The sequence below is a fragment of the Corvus brachyrhynchos genome, unplaced genomic scaffold (assembly GCF_000691975.1).
Source record: "Corvus brachyrhynchos isolate BGI_N302 unplaced genomic scaffold, ASM69197v1 scaffold398, whole genome shotgun sequence".
Lineage (NCBI taxonomy): Eukaryota > Metazoa > Chordata > Aves > Passeriformes > Corvidae > Corvus > Corvus brachyrhynchos.
The window spans coordinates 377,354-401,351 of record NW_008239780.1 but is presented as its reverse complement, the minus strand read 5'-3'; the positions used below and the strand labels follow the sequence as shown (position 1 = coordinate 401,351).

Below are 23,998 nucleotides of genomic sequence, written 5' to 3'. Positions count from 1 at the left end.
TCAGCTGGTCCAGCCTTTCTTGGCAAAAGCACAGTCTAGACAAGATGGCCCAGCACCCTTTCCAGCCAGTTCTTAAAAGTGTCCAGTGTTGGGCAGTCAACGCTTTGAGGTTATTAGTCTATGTCAGGTAAACAGACTATAAAACATTCTCTCAGTCTTTGCCAGCTCTGATAATTTCATGGCATGCTTCCTATTTTTGATACTTTTTAGAAATCTAGCTATTCTTTCAGTGTCTGGTAAATTGAATATGGTCCTGACATAATTTACTGCTTTGTGATGAGCTGTCCTCTTAAGTTGTTCTAGAAAATGAAGGAAAAACAATATCTTAATAGCTAATAATCATATCTTACAGGTTTTTTCCAGTCCTATGCAGTGGAAGTAGATATAAAGGATGCCTCTAATGCTACTTGCCTGTATGCAGATTGGATGATGAGGTTCTTGATAACATATGAATCAAACAATGGTGATTATGTACGTATTTGGGGGTAACTCTTGCTGACAACTGGATTTTGACTTGGATAAAAGTTTAAGCTCTTTTACCTAAGGTGTTTGATTTCTTACTTTTTTTTACTAAATCAGTTGAGAAGAATATTCATATATAGTCCTTATAAAATAAAGAATAAGTTCCCAGTCATACAAATGACTGAAAGTACCCTGTTGCTCTTACTTAAATGCCATACACAAAACTCACCAAGTCTGACCAGTATCAGTGTAGATATGTTCTTAGCCCAAGCAGTAAATGTAATTGCAGCTCAACATGATCAAGATTTACAGCCAAGTTAGAGCTGTACTTTTGTACTTGAATCTGATATGGCTCCTTTCTCAGGCATGTGCCAGGGAGCCTTTATCATAATTTTCTAGAATAACCTAAAATAATCTCAACTTATCTTGTGCAAGGTTTCAGCTGACTCCAGCAAGTCTATAATGTTATGGGGAAGAACTGCATGTGAATGCATTTAAAATTACCCTTTTCTTCTAGAAAACCACAACCCTGAATTTGTCATCAAGTGTGACACACAATGGAAGCGTCTGTGGCAATGACACACAAGCTGCACTTGTGGCAGTGCAGTTTGGAGAAGGTCATTCTTGGAGCATTAACATCACAAAAAACAATGAAACTTACCAGGGAGACTTCATCACACTGACCTACAACACCAATGACACAGCTGTATTTCCTGATGCTAAAAGAAAAGGTAACATTCAGTGCAGAATCTGACTTGCAAAGCAGTCTCAGCCAGAAGTGTCAGACCTCATGTACCTGACCCCGCTTGGTTTTTTCGAAGTTAGGAGGAATACAGGAGTTAGTAATGAATGTAGAGAGTTCTGTACCACGTGCTGCCAACTGCTGTTCCTTGTACCTGCTGGCTGGGTAACAGTGCAGGCCAAATGGCTTCACTGGATGTGTAATTCTTGTAAGTGGAAGAGGACGGGAAGGATAAACAGCTTTGATCAGTGCAGGTAGACAGCAGGCACATGGAAGATTAATTTTAGTGTGCGCTGCTTGGCGCACTACCTTGCCAAGCAATACAGTGTTAGGCTGTCTGTGTACTAATGCCTACTAATAATAGAATTTTTTTCTCCTTAAAAACTTAAGTAAAAGGGTTCACCTTTCTAATAGCTTGTCTAGTTCTGCAAGTTTGGTTACTCCTGCATTACCTAGCACTTTCGGTTAGGACACATAGGGAAAACATTCAAGAGAGCTTAGGATTGTTAATTATGTCTTTGTCTTAGGGAATTATATAAAACATAACACTACCTCTAAGTTCTTGTGCTTCATAAGGCATTAAAACGTGTGCTTATTTGTAGGACCAGTTACTGTTCTTGTGAAGGATCCTTTGCATCCAGTTCAACTGAACACTGTCTTTGTGTGTCATAATTCCTACTTTATTGAAGCAGAAAATATAACGCAGATTTTCTGGAATGTTACTATGCAGGCTTTTGTTCAGAATGGCACAGTCAGTAAAAAAGGTGAGCATTTCTGTTTGTGAAAGAGCTTTTTTGTATTGCACCTTGGTGCAGGGAGCAAAGTCCCATAATAAAAAATCCACCAATTCTAAGATGTGTTGTGTTTAATAATATTCATGTAAATATCCTCTAGTACTTCTTCCCTTGTTCCTGGAAAAAAAGATTAGGAGAACAGATTTAGTAGTGTGCTGTAATGTTGATTGTTTGTGTGCCAAGGTGGGAGTCTACTCAAGTGTGTATTCCAGTAATTGGGGTATTAAGAATAAGCACTTCAGAACTACTGTTGCTGAGTAGATCATTTGAGTTTGACAGGTTTTAGCTGACTGCCTTCCACTTCCAGTGGTGGCCTCTGCTGTTGGCATTTGAATAGTCCATAGCCTGTTGTCTCATCTCATAGCTCAGAAAAGAGATGAGTGCATCATCCTGCTGCATACAGCATAATAGGGTCACTTGCTTGGTCTACAGCAAATACATGTCACACTTCTATAACAACTTAATTATCTTTGTGTGTTTTGCCTCCGTGTGTCAGAGGCAAGTTGTACTGAGTGTGGATTTAAATGTGAGCATTACACAATTTCTGAGAATAATGGAAGCTGTACTTTGTTTGGAATACTGTGCCAGAATGCCAAGTTTGGTACTTCTGTCTTGGTGATTAGCAGACTCCTAGTGAGCCTATATTTCAGCAAAGGAATTGGTATCTGTATTGAACTGACCTCTGATTAATAAGACTTCAATAAACTTTTAGCAATGAAACAGTGATTAAATTGTCTTTTCAGAGTCTAGATGTCCTGCTGATACACCTACTTCTGCACCTACTGTTCCACCTACTATTGCCAACGTAACTACTGCATTTACCACTACTTTGGCTCCTGCTCCAACAACTGCTCCCAAACCCGTGGAGAATCCAGACACAGGAAACTATTCTCTTAAAAGTGGAAATAAAACTTGTTTCCTGGCTACTGTGGGGCTGCAACTGAATGTTTCCCAAGACAAGGTGCTTCTTTTTTCTTTTGAAGAGCAAAAGTTGCTGTAGTTATTTGGTGTGAAATCTGAATGCAGGGTATTTGCTTTGTACACTGCTAGCTGTCCAGAACTGCTTCTAAGTACCGTATGTAGCACCTCTCTGACATCAGAATAGTTTTGTCGCATAATACCTGTCTTCAAAAAAATCTTACGTGGATTCAACAGAATTTGTTATGGGGAATACTTCTAACATGATTAAAAGTCTGGAACTTTCTTAGCTGTTACGGCTGTTGTTCCCTGCAGATACTGTCTTTCCCCTCAGAGGGTAGCCTGTTGTGTTAGGGAAGAGTAAGACTTCTCAAGCAATTTGTTTGCTTCAATATTGCCAGTATGTAAATATAACTCAAACAGCCTTGGTTCCATAGCAGCCAAGCTCAGCTCTTCCTGCTGTCATGTTTATGACAAGCTCTCTAACCCAAGACTGTTCCTGACTGAGACAATGTATTCCAAAGGCAGCGGAATGTCTTTGATGTGCTTTGTCTGTATTTCAGCCTCTCCTGATCAACATCAATCCAAAGACAACTGTCGCAGATGGTGCCTGTGGTAACACAACAGCTACTCTGAAACTGAATGATGGAAATAGCACACTGATTGGTTTCACATTTGCTGTTGTAAGTAATTTCTTTTATTTTAAACTAAGTCTTTATTTAACAGCATTGCATGGTGATCACTCATAGTAAAATCCTCCTGTTGCTTGCTGGTGGTAGGTTGTTCCCATATGGGAGGTGGAACTGGCCAGCTGAGTGCCTCAAGACTAATGGAGAACTGGGTTAAAGTTGTAGAAAATGTAAGACTGGTAAATGTGTTGGCTTTTGTAAAGCATGTGTCCTTAAAGTTACAAATGCAGAATTGCGCACTGACACTCGGTTCTTGTTTCTTGAACAGAAAAATACAAGTGCAAGTGTACAAAAGTTTTATCTGAGAGAGGTGAATGTTACGCTGCTTAGCCGTCTGAATGGTTCTGGTAAGAAACAGTATCTGCCTTAAACAAGTGTAATATTTTACTCAATGTCTGCGTCAAATACATCTGACTTTTTTTTCAGTGTTGTTCATGCTTACTGCTAGCTCCTACTGTATGTCTAGAAGTTGGTATGAACAAAAATAATGAGCAGAAATGGCTGTAAGAGTTACTTTAAACAGCAGTGTGGGACTACTCCACGATTCCTGAAACTTCTGCTGATGGAGTCTCTGTAAATTAAGAGGGCTTCTTTAAAACTATTTTCAGTAATGTAATTTTTTGAGGTGTGAAATACGATTGTACCAACTTTGAAGCTTTTTTCCTAAACTAGCTGTTGTCTTGGTTGGAAGATAGAGCAGCATCTTCAATCAAACACTTGTACTTAACTCTTACTGGGAAAAGAGACCAGTCCATCAGAAACTAAAGCATACTTTTTTCCCAACAAACATATGTTTTCTTTTTTTTAATTGCTTGTCATAGCTACAGCAATTAAAGAGCACTAAAGCTAAAACACTTGCAGCTCTGCAACACTGAGATGAGTGGAGGTACAAGGAAAGCCTGATGTCATGTACGTATGCAAGAGAGGTTATTGCAAAGTACTCTAATAACTTCAGTCTCTGATTTCTGGTTAAGCAGATCAATCCCACTTTGTACTCCTTTGTTTTTCAGACTAGTCAGTGTTGAAGTGTTGGCCCCTCTAGATTCAGCTTCTCAGTCTTACTGTATTAGGAACTGTCTTGCATTTTAAGTGAACATGCAAATTCCCTTTCTTCTTTCCCCCTCTTTGTTTAGTCATTTCAAGTGCAGATAACAGCAATTTCAGCAAGTGGGATGCTTTCCTTGGTAGCTCTTACATGTGCCGAAAAGAGCAAACTCTTCAGATTAATGAAGATGTTCAAGTACATACTTTTAATCTATGGATTCAGCCATTCCTTGTGGAGGCAAATAAGTTTGCTACAGGTAAGAGTTATGTTTTTGTTTTTAATGCTTACAAAATTCTTACTTGCTAAAAAGCACCAGCATTAGGTACAAGCACTTTATCTCAGAAGCTCTTGTTCCAATTTTTAAAACTATGTTTATATATACATGGAATGAAGAGAAGCTCTGAGACTGACATTCAAGTTCAAGCAAAGATTTGTTCTCACTTAAAAAATGTCTACTAAGTGTGTGGTTCTCCTTCACAAAACTTGAATGAACTAGAGATGCTGAAGGGGGACTTAAGTATTGCCATGCAGAATAGGTTAGAAGTTACCTGACAACATCTTGACATACAGCTTTTTGTAGCTCAGATATGTAAGAAAATTGGACAGAACTTTTGCAGAAGTGAACTTTGGGAATACTGTTAGGTGTTTTGTTTCTTTTTACCTGTCAGCCTGAGGAATAGGAGTGTTGAGAAAGAATGAACTGTCAGAGCTTCCTTCAGAGGCAGTCTTGAATATCCAGAACTAAAAAGAGATTCTAAAATGTTTGTTTGCTGCATTATCTTGATCTTGTCTGGAGAAAACTGAAATGTTTTAAATTACCTCTTAATATTTAGTGCAAACTGGTCATTGTGCTTAATGATAATACTTGCAGCACAGTCTTAGTGAACTAGACTGATGTGTAGATGCATAGATTGAAGAGTTCTGCTTTTAGACAGAAGTAAGATAACTCTCCAGATGTGTGTAGGGTAAACAGGCTCAAAAGATTTAGGGACCTATTTCACTCTGTAGTTAAAGTTGCAGCTAGCTTTCTTTTAATTATAGTTATTTTATCTGTGTAACATGTCTTCATTCTGCTTAGATTCTTGACACCAAATCTAGGTCAGTTTTTATCCTTAATGAGTGAAGGCACCAACCAGACTTGCCTTTTAGTATGAAACAGATAAGCCTGGTTCTTGAATGTAGAAGAATGGCTGTTCCCTTGCCTAGTGCAGATCTTGTGCAAAGGCAAACTCGAACACCCTTAGCTTGCTATAGGTTATCAAACACACCACATGATTAAAGTGCTTAAATATGCTAAATGTATCGATGAGACCTCTGCAGTTCTTTCTCTCTTAGTTTGAATAATACTTGATTTTTTTTTAACACCTTCATATTAAGGAAAACAGATTTTTATACCACGCTTGGCAAGTATTCTGTCTTTATTTATTCCTTATTGCAACCTTTTTCTCATCTACAGCCCAGGAGTGTTCGCTGGATGATGACAGCATTCTAATCCCAATTGTAGTTGGTGCTGCACTTGCTGTCTTGATTGCCATTATAGTGGTTGCTTACATAATTGGCAGAAGAAAAAGCTATGCTGGATATCAAACTTTGTAAATCTAAGTGTGATTCCTGTTCTGATTTCACTCTAAAAAAAGCAAGTGCAAGTTCTGAAGTCCAAAAAAGACCCAAAACTTAGGAGTAATTACTAGCCACAGCTAATTGGAGTTGAGAAACAAAGGGAGAATGTTTATCTCAGATGAAGCAGAACTACACTTTTGTTTTCCTGCCCTAAGAAGACGATGTGGGTTTCATAGCTGTTTCGAAGATGTCAAATACTGGATGAATTGCTAGACTAAGGATTTTATCTTGCAAAAAATCCTAAAGCGTGTGGGATATTTCTGCCTTTTACAAATAGTAGCCTGAAACAGAAACACATTCTGAACTGATGTGCATTGGGCATCTCCCAGAACAACACAGAATTTGTACTTGCTTCTCTCCTCTGCGTTTCTTAGTTGTTGTTGTAATTGTGGGTTAAACTGGAGCATTAGTCACTCTGTTGACTTGTATAGTATTTAACAAGGATTGTCTAATGCCCAATAGCAGCTTCGTTTTCCATAGGATTGAACTTCAGGCTGGTGATTGTGATCTCTTGAAGTGGCAGCAGTAACTTACTTGCCTTTGTTAGGATTTGAGTAATTTACTCCTGCCTTGGTGTAATTTCAGGAATCATTCCTATACCATGACTGTACAAACAAAAGCAACTTGCCAAATGGTGAATATATGGGAAGACTTCAGTGCCATTTCCAGATGGTTTCAAAAAAAACCTGTTAGGCACTGAATTCTTTATTCTTTATTATACCTTGGCAATCATCTAAAATACCTAAGGCAGACTTCTGCTAAAATTAATGCAAGCTTTTTTTGCTGGCATCTATTTAAAGGGAATAACCTTTCTAAATATTCCAGAACTTTAAAGTGCACTTAACTTCATGCCATACTCTGCACAGAACTGGTCTGTCTTGTTGCTTTGAATGACCATTGTTTAAAGATGCTTTCTTTTAATGAGCCAGTATCTGTTGTTGCAGCTTGAGCTGTTTTTAAATCTTCATCTTGAATAGTTCTCTGCCAGTCAAAATTCACATTATAATTGCCCGCCATTGGCACTCTGAATGTTTAATGTACTTTGTGTTGGATTGTTTGCAGTGTAGCATTTATTAATGTTAAGAATGCAAAAGCCAAACAAGTCTGAGATAGACCCACAACACCTGTTTTTCCTTGCTGTATGGAAAGAATAACTAGGTTAAAAAAGTGCAGTGCAACTGGACTGTTCTTAAACTGCAGCTCTGTAGAGACTAACCCTTGATGCACAACTTTTCTCTGGGCTCCTTGTGCTGTAATACATATTCTTACTGCATGGAAAAAAAGAAGTCTTTTAGATAAGTGTGGCTTTTTTGCATATGTCATAACATGAGCTGCCTAAACTGGTTATTTAATGAACATAACATTGTTTCCCCCTTTAGAATGAGTTTAGCCTGCATCAAAGCTGCTCTAGTGTTTTATTAGTGTTCTCTAGGGTTATAGAGATGTCTGTGGCATGTTTGTATACAAATCATAAAATACACTTCTTTCAATAATGGTTTGGGTTTGGTTTTTTTTTTTTTTAAAGACAGTTTACTCTTGACACTAGTGAAGGAAGCACGTATGGGTGGATAATGCTTACTATAGCTTGTAGTCTACAGCTTGAATTTTGCATCAGTTACTGAAATGCATTTTAATGAAAGTGGGGAACTGCTATAAGTTTAATCATGAAACAAGCTTCAAGACTTACCATTTTAATTTTAAAAATGGATCGTTCATATTAATATATCCTCAAATGCAGAAGTTCATATAGATTTTTTTTTTTAGCTTTTTTTTTTTTTGTGAGTGATGTTCAGTGGCACCAGTTAAACATGCATTTCTGTTAAAGAGTAATCATCACACTATTCTTCTGACCTTGCAAATTTTTGAACGGTGCACAGTTTCCAAGTGACAATATAGAAGACTCATGCAAACTGCTTTCTAAAATCAACACTAGAAATACCATTGCAAAAACCTGTAAGTATATTGGCTCTGAGTTTTAAGTACTCCTACACTGATGTGCAGGTAACTGGTTCAAAAAACATCAGTTTCACCTGACTTCTGTTGTTATAAAACCACTAGTTTTCCTGTATGTATTGCTCCATAGGGAACTGTCAATCTGTTCAACCTGTGCTCTAAAAAATAAAGATTGTTCTATTTCTTAAGGAAACTTGTTCACATTTTTTAACTGATTTGAAAACAGGTGTCTTGTATTGTCTTTTTTTCAAGAAAATAAACTCAATGAGTAAGGTGAACTCTAATCAGCCTATATCTGAGATTCTGTTACATAGCTGGTTTCGTTCTGGTCTGTGGAAACAGCATTTAACATGTGGATGTATTTAACACCTGTGGATGTGGAATATTAATGTGTATAACCTATTATAGAGTGTGGTTGGTTTAGTGCCTTATACACAGTTTACTAACTATTGTATTATAAAATATCAAGATTTCTGATATTTTAGGTTAAAGATGTCATGCTGTAGTCCTCAAAAGAAGCATTTCTAGCCAGTGAATGATGGGATTTGGGTTTTGGAAGGGGCATTTTGTTTGTTCATTTGTTCCTTGTTTTGGTTTTTTGTTTGGCTGGTTTTTAATTTTTTTAAATTTACTACAGTGTTCTCTATTCATTGTTAATAAAACACAAACTTTGGGGCTATTGGTTGAATTTAATGATTGAAATTAAAAGGGAAGGCAGCTTTTATACTGGGGCTAAAAAAGTTTTGGGCCAAAATTTCTGACTTATTTTCAATGGAGACACATTCAGCCACGTCAGTTGAAAAAGCTGTTCCTGCTGGCCCGAATGCAGAGTCTGTGTGTTGGGCTGTAGTTACCAACTCTGCACTTGAAGACATCTCTCTGAAGCTTCTAACCACTGTACAGTAGCCATACCTGGATAGATGTGTGCCAGCAATGATGGAATGTTCCTGGTATGAAACCTTAACCCCTTTTTCACCCTGGGAATTCCCTGTAACAGTGCCATAGTGTGATATGTACTGCAGCCATCTCCTTCCTTTGAAGAAGAGAGGGAATTTCCGTCACTGCCTGCTGGGCACCCTTCATCCTTAGCAAATCCATTCATGTTTAGTGTTAGTGTTTAGTGACCCATTACCCAGCATCTAGCAAATTGTCTATGTTGGTATTTAGTGAACAAAGATGACTAAACATCAAATGCATGTCTCTCTTTAAGATGTTTAAATATTTTCTCAGAATATTTTGAAATAGCTGTATAAGGTGCATAATTCTTTTCCTCTTGGTGTTTTGGGGGTTTTTTTCCCTTCCAGGTGTTGCTCTACTTCACAGTAGGTGCCTTCAGATAATCTGAGTTCAGTATTTTCAGCTGTTGAGCCTCCACGTGTTGTTCTTGCCCTTAGTCAAAGGCTCTGTATAGTATTTCGGGAAGGGGGCTATGGCAAGTGTATGCTGGACTGTGATATGCTAAAGCAAGACAATACATTTCCCATAAGTAATGCTGATTCGATGAAAAACAGCAGCCAGCTTTTGAGGAAGCATCGACTCTGTGTGTCATGCTCTGTCCTAATTAAAAACTCAAAATAGTTTTATGAGGAGTGCTGCTTTATGAAACACATGTAAGTCAGGCACTGTTAGTGCTGGAGAACCCAGGCACGGCCTCCTGCCTTACCAAACCTCTCCTGGCACAGGCAGGTGGAGCTCTGCTCTCCTTACAAACAGGTTGTGATGCCAAGCCCTGCCCCCGATTTTGAAACCAGTTCCCAGCATGGGTTGCAAATCACCAATGAGTGCTTTCGCCAGCAAGGAGCTCCCCACGTGTTTTAAAACCTGTATATTAAAAACCACTGTAGCATTATAGCTATCTCTTCTATTTTTCCCTCTGATGTGGATTTCAGTGAGGTCTATGTAGTTCTCTTTCCCCTTTTGTATGGAAAATAAATTTACCCACCCCAAGAGAGTCTTTTCAGTGTTTTCCAGGCCATGCAGTGACTGCAGCACGTTTATCTTGGCTGTCTCTTGTAGCTCGTAGTAAGTTTCTGCTTTGTTACTTGGATTGTCCCTTATGTATTCATGTCTAGAGCCCAGAGGAGTGGTGGCAACTCGAGGGTTGGGAAGACCCCTGGGTGAGGCAGTAATACATCAGTATGGGGTTTTTGTTGCTTTGCTGCTAACTCTGAGGTGTGATCAGCTAATGCACACTCAGACTGCCAGTTTGTCCTCACATCTCTCTAATCTATCTTCTGCTTGCTAGAGGAAGCTGAAATTAAATGTACAAATAAATGTACAAATCATAAGTATATTGTCAGTATAAAGGATGTGTGTAGTAAATGTGTTCAAAGAAATCAATCCTTCCATCAATTCTTTACTCAATACTGATTTTACTTTACATATATTATTGTATCTAATACAATGTAATTTCTCAAAAATTTGCTCCTTGCTTGCTTTGGTTTCTAATGCTTGATTTCCCTTACTAATTTATTCTCCCTTGCTTTTTTTTTCCTTCTTTCTGCAGCTGAAGAATGCATTGCTGATTCTGACCTGAACTTTCTTATTCCCATCGCAGTGGGTGTGGCACTTGGATTCCTTATCATTCTTGTCTTTATATCTTACATCATTGGAAGAAGAAAAAGTCGTACTGGCTATCAGTCTGTATAATCTCTTAATTCCATCTCTCTTGCCCACCTTCCCTGTTCTTTTCCCTTTCCCAGTCTCCCTGATCTGCTCCTTTAAAAAAAAAAAGAAAAATTAATTCATGGTTTCTTTATTTTAAAAAATTAAATTCACTTCATGACAGAATAACATGCCATGAGTCTGAAGATGAGTTGCAGAAGCTACTGTATGACTTTAGAGAAAGTAGGTGTTCTGAGGACCATTGATGTGTGTCCCTGTGGGAAATGTGATTATTTTTAGTAAAGAAGACATCTACAAAGCTTTCTGTCATTTAATCTTTTTATACAAGAAGATTTCTAGATGCCTACAGCTTGTCTTGGTTAATGCTAAAGCTAAAACTATAATTAAAAGTGTGAATGCTGTGTCAAAAGGACTGTACATGCAGTGGGAAAATGAATACCCAGCTCTCAACAGACTTTTACTGGCAACTTGGCATATGGCTGTTCTTGTGAATCAGCCTGAATTTCCTGCTTCTGAATGTAAAGTAGTACCTGATCTCACTAATACCCTGACATAATGTGAGAAGAACATCTGATTAATTAATTTGTTTAATATCACATGGAGAAGCTGACTGCTAATATAAGTTGAGTAGCTTTGCACTAGCATGGTGTCTAATTTGCCAAGATAAGGCTCAGGTCTGGAGAACTTTGGCTACTCAGAAAAGGCAACAGCCTGCTGAAGGAAATGTCTCCTATGCTATTTCGTTGAACTGCATTTTTCCTTTTGTTCTGAGCTCAATTGTGAAATGAGGGTGGGAGGCTGGAATTTCACTGGCTGCAGTTTCTCTCAGCTTTGATTCTGAACATAAAAGAAGCTACACAGCGTTGGTCCATGTGAGGCTCGAAAGTATTTTGAGAGCACTCAGACTGACTGAGAACACGGATTGCTCAGCAATTCCTGCAGTTCCTTTGGACAGCTTTCATAGGTTAACGGGATCACTGAAAAGCTGTGATCTCTGAATGCAAGTGGAAATGTAAAAACCTTTTGGGTTTGATAGAATTAATCTGCTTTTAACTTCCTCATTATTGCTGTCTCAGTGTAAGAGCACACAATTTCTAGCATGAAGAATGCTGATCATAAAGCAGAAATTAATATATGTATACTGAAGAAAGTGACTTCCACAGGAATGAGAGCATCTTCCCTGTTTGAAGATGCCTTTATTATTAATGCCATACCTTTGCAATTCTGTATTCCATATCTAAACTGTACCAAAATCGAAGTTAGGAATTTGTGGTTGTGTTCTGCTTCATTCCCATCAGGTTCCTGTTGATGGAATGAAAGAAGCCTCTGGCTCTTGAAACCTTTTTGGTCCATCTTTGGCAAAAGCCTTTTGCAGCCAATAAACCCTGATTTCCAGCTCAAGAGCTGTCAGGTCTGCAGAGAGCTTCCTGAGGGCACACAAAGTTCTGTCCTCTGCAGCAAGTGTTTACTAAAGCTGCTTCAATATTTAATCTCTTTGTGCATTGACCCTGTATCCATGTTGTGGGAAAAGCCCCTTCAGTAATTCACATACTCAAAGGTAACAGTCAACACTGATGTTTAAGCAACTCACAATAGCTGTGTATTCAGGGAAGGGAGTTTTCCAAAGCGTTAGTTTTGATGTTTGAGAAATACCTGTATATTCAATTCTTCTTGTCCTCACAGTGACCAAAGATACACTCTACGTGATTCTGACAAAAGTGATTCCGCAGTACAAATGGGCTCTTGGACCAAGTTGTCTTTTTTTTTAGGAATGTAATTAAATGCTGCTGAGTTGGACTGTGTGCTTCAGGTTTGGATGTCTTGGTCTCTTGTATTGTACCTTTGCTCTCGCAATACTTGATTTCCCTGCCAGTGTTAAATGGAATTATTTCAGGTGGCATTTTATGAGTACACACCCTTATCAGTGTGGTGCTTCTCTGCTGCCAGCAGGTGGATCACAGCTATGTTTTCATGCTGAGATTGCAGACAAGTATTTAATATCACTTTTGCTAGGCTATCTTAGTAAAATGTGGTCATTTCCTAGATGCAAACACACACACATATATGTATATTGTAAATACATAGAAAGTACTATTTTGAGCTTCAACAGAAGTCAAAAATTGATCCAGCACTTTAAGGTTGTTGCAGCATGAAGAGTGGTGTGTACAATTTTCCAGATCTTGAAGTAACTGTACAAATATGCTGAAAACAAAATATATGTATGGAAAATAAAGTTAATTATTGTGTTTATAAAGCTTTGTTTCACTGTAAGTAGACATTAATGCCGTTTCTGAGAGCTTTTCTAAAGTGTTTGTCAATGTGCTTGGATCTGGATGTTTGTGGGGAAACAGAAGCTTTTGGTTCTAAGCTATTCACGCATATACATCCAAATCAGTTGATTTTTGTGTTGATTTGGTCAAAGCATGGGTCCAGTATCTGCTAAAGGACCTCCTCTTCCAACAGAATCCTTCCAACAGACAGATAGGGAATAGATATTAAATAAAGTTTTATCTTGTTGCTAATGTGAAGGCTGTTAATTTGATGGCATGAAACACGAGTTTGGTTTCCTTTCAAGACCCCACAAATATAAATGCTTTAAAAGAGCTAAAGCAATTGGCAGACAGAGAAATGCTTGTGGGTTTAACTTACTTCCGATGTCAAAAGAAGAGCCACTCCCCCAGCAGCATCCTCCTTGGCAGAAGCCAGTTTGTGTTGGTCAGAAGATGCACTTGCAGATAAATTGTGCAGGCAGAATGAATATGTTGCCCTGGTTCTATCAGTGCCATCTGAATAATGGCAACTGAGCAGAATTACTTCCTAAACTACCTCTGTTTCAGGTATTTAACAGTTCTTAATAAATAGTTTCTGCCAGATGGTTGGTTGTGATACTTGGTGAAGAGTGAGTCTTACTGCACTGGGCTCCTGAACTCTTTGGCCTGGGGAAGTTTATCAAGTGCTCAGAATTGCAGGATATTGTTACATGCTGCTTGGAAATTCAGTCCCTAACTTGCAGCAAAACCTGCATCCCTTAACACCAGTATACAAAAAATCACTTCTTAGAGACTGGTATAGACCAGGAAATGACAGCAGATAAAGTACCTGGACTATGGATGTAGGACAAACATACCATAATGCCCCTGTTCAGTCAGTAATTTTAGTAAGTGTGCTTTCCAAGTAATACATTATCCCGAGGTGTCCTGTCCTGCTGTGTTCTCATAGCCCCAACAAGCAGAATGCAGCTGGTCTCTGTCACATCCGAGGGAGGCTCGGGCTGCTCAGGACAGCACACTCTGCTCAGACTAGGATGGGTGTGTTTCACCTTTGGGGGTGATAAACTGATGCCTTCACTCACACCAACATTGACCCCTTAACCATAAAAGGACTGAGCATTTCCCTGCATTTTCCTGCAGCATTATAGCTGTGACCTCTTTGGAACTTTGAGCGCTTCTGTGCCTGATCAGGAGCCACCTGTGAACCGTGACAGGCGAGAAGAGCTCCTCTCACTCATCCCTGTCCAAGAGACTGGGTGAGGATTCCTGGGGCAGAGAAAAGTACTGGAGTGAGGAGGAGGGAGGGAGAAATGCAATAATCTTCCCACTTTAGAAAGGAGCAGCTGGAAAGGTTCAAGGGCAAATGATTTTCTATGTGGCCCTTGCTCAACATCTTGGGTGTGCTGAACAAGCTACTGCAGTAAAGGTGCTTCTGGGGCTGGAGATCCTAGAAAGCATTTTGAGAGCTGCCATTTTCACTTTTCAACTCTGTTAATGCACACATAATCCAGAATTTTTGCTGTTTATTATTTTAACAAGAATAGTGCTAATAAACTACCTCCTTTTTAGCTTTTGCCTGAGAAATGCCCATAAAACTATGCTAAAAATTAAAATTTAAAGCCAGGAAAGATGCATTCCACAGGGATCACTCATAAAAGACCTTATGAAAATAGCATTTGGATACCAGAGGTTTCAATCAAAAATGAAATCTTCTGCAGGGTCTCTCCCCAGGGGAAAACTTTTTAATTTTTACTAATAATGTTTACATCAGAAGATTAATAATGTGGACCCACACGCCATTGTATCTCATTGGTTTCCTAACTATGAACAAAAATAAATTAACAATAATCTCCATGTGCCTGTTTTTCCTAGCATAAAAAAATGCTGGCTTGATGCTTTAAAAAGGAAAAAGCCTCTGATTGACTTAACCTAAGTGCCCGCTGTTGGCAGGAGCTACTTCCCAATGCTGAGTGTGAAGATGATTCGGCCCAGGAAGCGGTCACTGTTCAGGTCGTTGATAATTCCTTCCCCATTCAGACTGCACTGAATGGGGACCAAGTAATTCTTCTGCACATCTATAAAGTGCATAGCCACCAGTGGGGAGGTGTAGTTGACCTGGAAAGGAGGGGGATTTAAGTGTAATTGTTGAGGGAGCAGAAAAGAATGCAGGGCTTTTATGTTCAGTAAAATAATTCGTAAATGGTTCATGGTTCCAGGCATCTGAGAGTGTCTGCCTGATGTCCATCAGGGTCCCTCAGGATGCTGCAGCTGAGCCTTTCTGCAGCTGAGCCTTTCTGTGTCTGTGCCTTAGCAAGATGGGATCACTACACATTGCCTCTTGGGGTCATTGTCCACAACAACACCAGACAATGGGACTCTCAAATGCTTTTTGCTGTCCTAAAAGCCACACACACTCACACACACTCACACACACACACGGAGTTACACACACTCTTACACACACAGTTACACACTCACACACACACACACAGTTTGTCAGACACAGAAACAGAGCACAGTAATCCCAGTGTCCGTGGCCTCTGTCCCTGCCCGCATCTGCCCAAAATAGCCCGAAAGCACATCTGGACCCTGTGCAGCAGCTCCTGCCCTCTCATTCCCAAGGAGGCATAACAGAGATTCCAGACCCTTACTTACATGGGTGAACTTGCCGTAGTAGGGATAATACATGAGGTCAAACGTCCCGTTCCCAGGGTAGAAGTCCACTGACCTGAGGTGACTCTCATTGCCTTTCTGTGATCAGAAAAAAACCAGAGGCACATGCGCACACACACATAGGACATGGACACAAAATATAGCTCCCTTCAGAGCTTGTCTCAGAGCAAATGTCCCTTGCCAGCCCCCGGCTGAGCTCAGCTGTGCTGTGTTTGCAGTGAACCAGTCACTGCCCTGCTTCCAGCTAGAGAAAAGTGGAGCTATGGAGGCATGGGCAGGATTACAGTTTGCTGCCTGTTGATTCCCTACTGTGCCTTTGCTCTCTAAGGGTGTGATCCAGCAGCTGCCTGAGCAGTGGGAGCCCTTCCTTCACCCCATTGCTGTTGGCTTTCAGGGTGCCCCCAAGGCCTGAGGGTGCTGTGGAGCTACTGGAGATGGATATGAGCTGTTCCTACATCTTCCCACTGAGCTCCAGGCTCTAGCTGGGACCTGGCACCCAGCTCCACAGGCTGCCCCAGGGTGGTGCCCGTGAGGCTGCAGGAGCACCGTGGGTAGCAGGAGACGGGTGACCTCTGTCCCTCTCAGCAGTCTGGCCTCCAGTTGTGCCCAGACACATGGGCAGTGCTGGGTCCTGTGAGTGTTTGGGGCTAAAATGAGGACAAATTGTGCCACCTGTGAGGTCCATCAGGAGGAGACATTTGGCCTTGTACCCACCACGCTGCCGAGCACAGAGGAAAGCAGTACCTGCACTTTGCACTCCACACTCACGGGGACCCCAGCACCAGGGCGGTAGCCTATGATCTGCAAAAGCAAAAAACATCCATGCTTGCATGAAACTAAGTGCCAAGCACGTGCTGCCTCCCTTCTCCAGGGCTTAAACCTTTCTGGGTGCCAGTCACATTGCTCAAGACAGGAACTGTGTGTCCCTGCAGCAGGGTCTGCCACCCCACACAGTGCAACCTGCCCATGGCTGAGTGCCAGTTTGCTGCCTGAGAGCAGGGGCAGAACAGAGAATACACAGAGTCCAGACTCCTGGAGTGACCAGAGTCTCTTCCCCACACAGTTCACATCCCCTCCATGCTTATTTTCCCAGCAGTGAGCACTGAACCACCATGCTATTAGACTTCAAATAAATTAAATTCTAAGAAAACTCCCATTGTAAAGCAGCTGGGATCTGGGGTGTTCCCCTAAAGCTCAGTTCCTCATGAAGAAGGGCCTGGCAGAAGACCCTCTGAGCACTAATGCCTCAGCAAATCAAATGGAGCAAGTTTTATAGTGTTTCTTTTTTATGTTTTCTAATAGATATGGCCAGCAGGTTTGGGGATTCTAGTTCCCTTTTTCCCTGGGCCTGTGAAGTGAAGGAGTTTCAGTCCCTGTGTGGTCTTCATCACACTGGGATGCCCTAAAGGAAGGAATTAAAACAAGCAGTTTTCTCTGTACCCGGTTCATCTTCAGCAAGATGCAGGGCTGGCCTTTAGAGTAGCCAAATGTTGGGTCCTCGATGCCAGAGCAGTTCTGCAGCAGCGAGCGCTTGAACTGGCAGGCCTTCTTCTCCTCACTGTCATTTCCCCCTTGGATGAAGTACTGTCCCGGGACACACTCAATATTCTTCTCCTCCTGAACTTTGTCATCATAAGCTGGTGGGGACCAAGAGACATGTTAAAATCCCCCAAGACCTGCACAGATCCAAATTCTCAGAGGACATCCACGTTAGGAAGTCATATCTGGAAAGGCAAAGCTCCCTCCCACAGAAGCTCCCATGACCTTGTGAGCCTCCCTTTCCAGATGTGGCTTGTGAGATGCCCAGGAGGAGACCCCTGCACCGCATGCATGTATCCATGGATAAAAACAACTTCACCATGATTCCCAGGGTGACAAAGAGCTTACCTGCTAGGAAGTGGTGCATGTTGTCCACGTAGGGCTGCCACGTGTTGGGCTGGGAGACATTGAAGGCAATGGTGAACCCATTCAAGTGCGGTCTGATCATCACTCCTGAAGAAGGAGACAGACCCTGATAAAGCAAATGTAGGTGGACCAGCCATGGGCTTGGGCTGTGTGTTGCAGGGGCTGGTGCACTGCAACTGGACTTGGGGCCAGGCATAGGCATGAGAGAGGCAGCACCAGCTCACAAATCAACTCTCTCCTCAACCTACTGATCCCTCACCTTCATTTCACCCCTGGAGAACACCATACACATCAAAACATCCCAGGAAACACTGGAGATATGGAGAGTCTCAGTGATGTGGGTTAGTGATGGGCTTGGGGTTGCATAGAGTGGCTGCAGGTCCCCTGTGTTCCCAGCTGTGTGGCCAGTTCCAGACAGGGAGCAGGGCAAGGGTCCCTTGTGTTCCCCACCAACACAAAAACATGGGGAAAATGCTGCATCTGACATAGGGAAAGGATTTTCTGAACATTCCCTTGCCAGAACTCCCCCAAATAGTAATGCATAAAAGCTACTCTTGATTTGCATTTTATTTTGAAGGCATGAAGTATAAAGGACCAGCAGCTGAAATGCATCAGCATCACCTACGAAATGCCTAAACTTGGATTTTACCTTGAGAATAATGATAACAGTAAACAGTGCAATTAGAATAACAATTAGTATCATCAGGGTGAATGCTTCCCATGGGGATTTTTAAGACATCTGATCCTCTGCAGAGAACCTGCAGCTCTGCCAGTGCCCCGAGATGAGAACACCCTGTGTTAGGGAGGGCTGAGTGACTGTAGGAGTGCACAGCTCCAGCAGGGCTTTGCCTGAGGTCCTAGACATGCCATTTTGGTAGGACACTGATGGGCAGAGGTGCCCAAGGCCAGGCTGGCTGGGGTACATACCTGGCGGAGACACACGGTCCCGGAACCTGGGCGTGTAGGGGCTCAGCGTGAGTAGCATCACGTACAGGCAAAAGGCAAACATTCCCGCCAGGCACGTGTAGAAAATGAAGTAAAACAGTAAGATCAAGCCTGCAAAAGAGACAGGCATGTCACTGTTAAGGCAACCAGAGCACATCCCGTGGGATGTGTCCCACAGGGATGCACAGACGTGCTCAGCACGGCGTCCTCTGCAGCTCCGAGTCCATGGTGGAGGTGGGAGCTTGCACCCCCCGCCCTGCACACAGACCCTGGTGTTTCTGGGTGCAGGACTGTCAGCTGCTCCGGGGCCAGGGTAGCTGCTGTTTGGTTCTGTATCCCTTTTGCTGCATGGCCCTTCCCAGAGCTGTGTCAGGACCAGGTCTGTGTGTCCACCTGCCTCAGCTCTCTCTGACAGATGGACCCAACATTCCCTCTTGCCCTTCCCACTCCCTCCTGGCATGGTAACATGCAAAGGTACCCGGTGTCTTCAGCCAAACTTCTGATGGGGCTGTGGGGTGATGCTCCTGCCCTAATTCTTGTCCCCTGGGGCTGGGACTGAGCAAGCAGCATCACTCAGGGCTGCAGCACCACTGTCTGTTCTATGGAACAGACATTCAGGGAATGGGTTTGTTTTTCCTCTGGACCAGGCTGATGGCTGAGGATGTCTCAAGAGGCCACAGCCTATGAATAAAATGCAGCAGCTCAGAAAGCAAAGTGAAGTCCTAACCCAAATATTTCCCAGGAGAAACGTCCCGGCAGCTTGGAGGGAGCCCTGGGAACACAGATGTGCACTCCTGCCGTGCTTCTGCCAGGGCCACCATGCTGGGAACCACTGTGGGACTGTGTCCTACTGAGGGCTAAGCCAGGGCAGATGGGACCACCACTACTGTTGGTGGCACAGAAGGGACAATGTCCAGCCCTGCCAGAGTGATGCTGGATGGTGCCTTTGCCCCAGCCTAGCAGAGCTGGAGCTGCTGCTGGAGCATCAAGTTGATGCTTGTTGGGACATCTTCCTGCTACCGCTCCATTTTTATGTTTCCTGCAGTGCAGCAGGGAGTGTTGTCACCAGCAGAGAGGGGGGTGCAGCCTTTCCCAGGAGCTGGGGCCTCCCGTGATGACCCTGTGGCCAGTTGTCTCCCTGCATTTTGTGAGTGCAAGTCCCCTGAGGCCCTCATCCCAGGGGACACCTTTAGAGCCAGCACAGGGGAGCAGCCCTAGGCTGCGCAAATTCCCTCCTCCTCACCCATGAGATGAGAGTGGGAAAGTTCAGCTCCACTCATCTCCCAATGCTCTCACTTTAAAATAAATTTTGATTTTCATAGTAGCTTCTCCTGCCCCCCTGTAGAGACATGTGAGCACATGTGTGTGCATCACGGGCACATAGGTTCATGGGCAGGGGGGTCATATAGCAGAGCACGGTGATCCCAGGGAACAGGAGGTTGCTGCACCCGCCCCAGTGCTGCTAGCACTGCCAGCAGTAGCCTGCTGGGGTCACATCCACACCAGACTGAGCAAATCCTCTCACAAGGATCTTCTCAGGACCCGGAAGAGCCTCCAGAAAACCAAACCCACATCACTAAGGACTGTCACCTTACTGCTCCCACACTTCGGTCTATGCCTTCCCATCCAGCAAAGAAGCAGAAAAACTGGTCTGCCTCTGTGGTCAGCAAAGGGCACAAGAGAGCAAACATGAATGTCAAGGTCTGTCCCAGACTCATGCTTACAGGTTTTCAGACTCCTCTCGTGCTGGTGGGCAGCTTCCTTTGTTTCTCCCAGCTGTAACCACAGGCTTTTGCAGGAGATGCAGAGCTCTTGGCAGGGGCATGGGAGGGCTGTGGGGCTTGTGGCACATTGCCAGTGCCAGCCAAGGGCTGCAAACACCGAGCAGCAGCCCCTAGTATTTCACAGCCTTACACTGATGGATGTGCAGGCAGCTCTGGATCAGGCTGGGATTTTCACTCTGCCAAGGGGGCTGTGTGCTGGCAGAACAGAGCTGCAAAGGTGGCTGGCACCATGTGTGCAGTGGCACCTTGATTTTGGACCAAGCCTGCAGCAGTGCTCACCCCACAGGCTGCTCTCAACCACCTGGGGCCTCCAGACTCAGCAATAAATTTTGAAGGCCACATGGATGTGGATAAAGAAGACAGGGCACTCAGAACTGCCAAAGGTGGCACATCCCAGTCCACCAGCTCTGACAGCACTGTGGGTTCTGCTGTGGGCACCTGGTCACTGCCTGGGAAGCTGTAGGGTGACAGTGACAACCAGGCCTTCCTTTCCCTTTCTAGAGCCACAGCTCAACCAGGCAGGGAGGGCTGCTGTGCCCCATGGGGTGCATCCTCCACTAAACGCCTGCCCCGCAGCCTGGGCACTCTTCCCCCACCAACCTGATGACCCCAAAGCCACTGTCCCAGGAGCCCCCTGACTTACACAGGCAGGAGCAGGATTGCTGGTGGCAGCAAGGGTGCACAACTGCAGCAGACTGACCTGCAGCTCCCATGCTTGCTCAGGCTCTAAACTTCTTTGCGAGACATGATCTGGGCAGCTTGAATCTTTGCTTTCACATTCTCAGTCAACATTAACATCCAGACCAAGCATAACTTTTACATGGTTTTCTGCTTGTCCTCCTCACTAGTTATTGCTCTGGTTAGAAACACAACACTAAAAAAATGGGCAGGGGTGGTCAGTCCAAGCTATCAAGGACGTTCACAGGCAAGTGAGTATGTTGTGAAGCAGAAAAGGCAACAATCCCCTAAAGCGGAGCTTGAGCAAGGACCTACCCCAGCTCTTGGCTGTTCTCCCCAGGCATGTTCTCTCCTCTGGGTTCCACAGGAATATCTTCATCTCCCCAGCCAGGTCTGCCCAGGTTTTGCTTCCCATGTCTGCCTTAGGCTGGTCCTTCCCTCTGTCAGGATCCTGGACCTTCTCCTCATGCTTATTTTCCTGGAAGAGTTACAGAACACAACCCCCACAGGCAAGCTGAACTTCTCATTGGCCAAAAATAAATGCAAAAGCACTTAATATCTGGAAATGTTTCAAATTTCCATTTTCCCATCATCACTCTTGAGTTAAAGAGAGGCAGTTTTGGCTGTTCTAACTTAAGATTGCTTAGAACCCAGCATCCATTTTTCCATGACATGCACGTCACTGCTGTCACACTGGGTACTTGTCTCCTTGTGCTGGCATTTACAGAAACTCATCTTTTTCCACCTGGGTGAACATGACCAAAGAAAACCTGTGATCTGGGAAGGCTGGGACTGTTCCCACGCTTCTGCAACATCTCTGAGCTCAAGTGCACATTCTCTGTGCTGCCACAGATGATAGAAGGCAGCAGTATTTAAGAGATCAACCAGCTTGTTTTTCTTGGCGTGTGAGCAAGTGTTTAGTCTTTGAAGAAATCCCTGTGTTGTTACTTTTTTTAATTACACTGAGTTCCAGGGAAAAGCATCTCCCCAGGTTGCACGAGTTTGTATTTTGCCCAAGGGGTGAAAACTTGTTTGTCCAGAACTCAGAAACACAAATCTATCTGTACCTGTGCCTAGGCAAGACTCACTTGAGACACGGGGGCCGTCCTTAATTCCCCTTGAATCCGGGCAGGTCTCCAAAAACAGGCTGGTAGGAGAAGGTGCTGACCTTGCTTTCAGCTCGGGGCAGGGCTGGGCCAGGCACCACCGGGGAGAAAGGCGATGCTGTGATCCGGATGGATTCATCACCTCCCCGCATTTTAATGCAAACGCTGCTGCAGGGCTCAGCCGCTCCGAGCTGGGTCAGAGCCACGCTCGCCCGAGGCTGCTGTGCCTGCTCCAGGTGTGGATCCACAGCAGCTGCACTGCAGGATCGTCCCTGCATGTCTCCGCTGAGGGTGGTGGAAACCTGCCAGCCGCGGGGACCTCTTGGAGCCAGGACCCACAGACAAGATATTTGCAACCCGTAGGTTGCCCCGGGCGAGCGGGGCCGTGGCCGACAGCTTGGCGAAAGCCTTGCTTGGAAACTCCTTTGAACTGGGGCCGAGAAATTAAACTCTGCTCAGACACGCAAGTACTGCAAAACAGTGAGAATGGGGGGGGAGAACACTGATTCCGAAGCCTGAACGTGTCCCTCGGGGAGCCTAGGCAGACCCGCGGGGGTTGTAAGCCATCCCCATCCCACTGACTGCCCTGATGGGCTCTGAAGATCCCCGGTGGGGCTCTTCTGGGAGCACTCCTGCCTCAGAGCCCTGCTGCCAGAAAATGCCCACAGCTGCCTGTACAGCCAAGGCAGTGTTTGGCGCAGGTCCCACACCCCAGGCTGGAGCCCTTCCTGAGCCAGTTCCTGCACGGTCTGAGGTACAGGGTACACAGGGTACAGGGCACACAGGGTACAGGGCTGATGAAAGCAGCGGATTTTGGAGCGGGGAAACTGCAGCCCCAGCACGAGTCACCAGCAGGGACATGGGAGGGGAGGTGTGGGGGATCTACACTGCCAGGACACTCACGAGGGAGCAAGTGACCGACAAAAAGGGGGAAGAGGAGGTGTTCTTCCCCCTCTCCCCATTAAATAAAAGAGCCAGCTGCAGCTGTTCTGGAAACATTTCCTCAGGCTGCCCGAGTAGGGGGGACTGCCCAGATCCACAATGATGCTTAGTGCTGCATTGGGGAAAGCCCCTTGGATTTCATACAAGCTTCTACTGCAGGCAGTAAGAGCCCACACTCAGAAGCTGCTGCCAATGCTTAGAGCTGTGGGGGGACATGGGGACAGCCTCCCCCACCACGGGCTCTCACCCTGGGAACTCCACAGCTCTGCCCTGAAGGAGGCTTTTGCAAGGAGGGAAGTTTCCAGCTCTCCTGGCTCTATGCTCTGTGACCCTTCACTTGGTGAAGGGTCCTGTCCTGCTGACTGGGAAAGGCCATGAGAGCTCCATGGCAGCCTGGGGAGGCTGAGGAAGCCCCAAGCTCACCCCATGGGTCTCTGTTGGGCAGCTGGGCAGGATGGGATGATCCCACTACCAGGTCCCTGGCAGATGTGTCTCAGCTAGGGAGCTAGGTCAGGTCTGGAATGAAGCACAGGTGGTTTATCTTTGCAGCCCAGGACAGAGATGATCTTGGAACAGTCCCTTGCACCTGGACTAGGGGCAGAAGGAGCAGCATGAGCTGGGGCAGGAGTGCAGTGGGGCAGGGAGAAGACAGAGCCATGTAAGGATGTGTTGGATCACTGGACAGCCCTGAGTCGCTGCCTGCTGTGACAGCTTGGGAAGCAAATCTGGGATTCATCTCTGGCAAAATCATTCTGTGCTGACTTGTGGGTGTCCTGGGGGAGGCCAGGAGCTTTCCCCCATTCTCACATCAGACCAGGTCAGCTCTCAATGTTGGATTCCTCCTGCT

The 23,998-nt window shown here is 44.2% G+C and overlaps 2 protein-coding genes across 5 annotated transcripts in view; one reads left to right on the top strand and one right to left on the bottom strand.

The window, feature by feature from the left end:
* The first annotated feature begins 323 nt into the window (after positions 1 to 323).
* On the top strand, positions 324 to 13,370 carry LAMP2 (lysosomal associated membrane protein 2). 2 transcript variants are annotated; one of them, XM_017743113.1, is made up of 8 exons: positions 324 to 471; positions 980 to 1,193; positions 1,807 to 1,968; positions 2,742 to 2,959; positions 3,480 to 3,599; positions 3,874 to 3,952; positions 4,739 to 4,906; positions 10,730 to 13,370. In XM_017743113.1, the coding sequence occupies exons 1-8, from the start codon at positions 427 to 429 to the stop codon at positions 10,870 to 10,872; spliced, it is 1,149 nt and encodes a 382-aa protein (XP_017598602.1). In that variant the 5' UTR covers positions 324 to 426; the 3' UTR covers positions 10,873 to 13,370. The 2 variants fall into 2 exon arrangements, with proteins under 2 accessions (XP_017598602.1, XP_008638701.1); XM_008640479.2 differs by lacking the exon at positions 10,730 to 13,370 and adding an exon at positions 6,107 to 8,900 and having other exon boundaries at positions 325 to 471.
* A 1,251-nt stretch (positions 13,371 to 14,621) lies between these two features.
* ATP1B4 (ATPase Na+/K+ transporting family member beta 4) overlaps positions 14,622 to 23,998 on the bottom strand; it is a 16,355-nt gene continuing 6,978 nt past the window's right edge. For all 3 annotated transcript variants that reach the window (XM_017743115.1, XM_017743114.1, XM_017743116.1), the window contains exons 3-9: positions 21,419 to 21,581; positions 18,624 to 18,752; positions 17,679 to 17,783; positions 17,232 to 17,428; positions 16,536 to 16,592; positions 15,774 to 15,869; positions 14,622 to 15,233 (exon numbers count right to left, since the gene is read on the bottom strand). In XM_017743115.1, the coding sequence (XP_017598604.1) occupies positions 15,072 to 15,233; positions 15,774 to 15,869; positions 16,536 to 16,592; positions 17,232 to 17,428; positions 17,679 to 17,783; positions 18,624 to 18,752; positions 21,419 to 21,581 (909 nt within the window). In that variant the 3' untranslated portion in view covers positions 14,622 to 15,071. The remainder of the gene's footprint in view (positions 15,234 to 15,773; positions 15,870 to 16,535; positions 16,593 to 17,231; positions 17,429 to 17,678; positions 17,784 to 18,623; positions 18,753 to 21,418; positions 21,582 to 23,998) is intronic.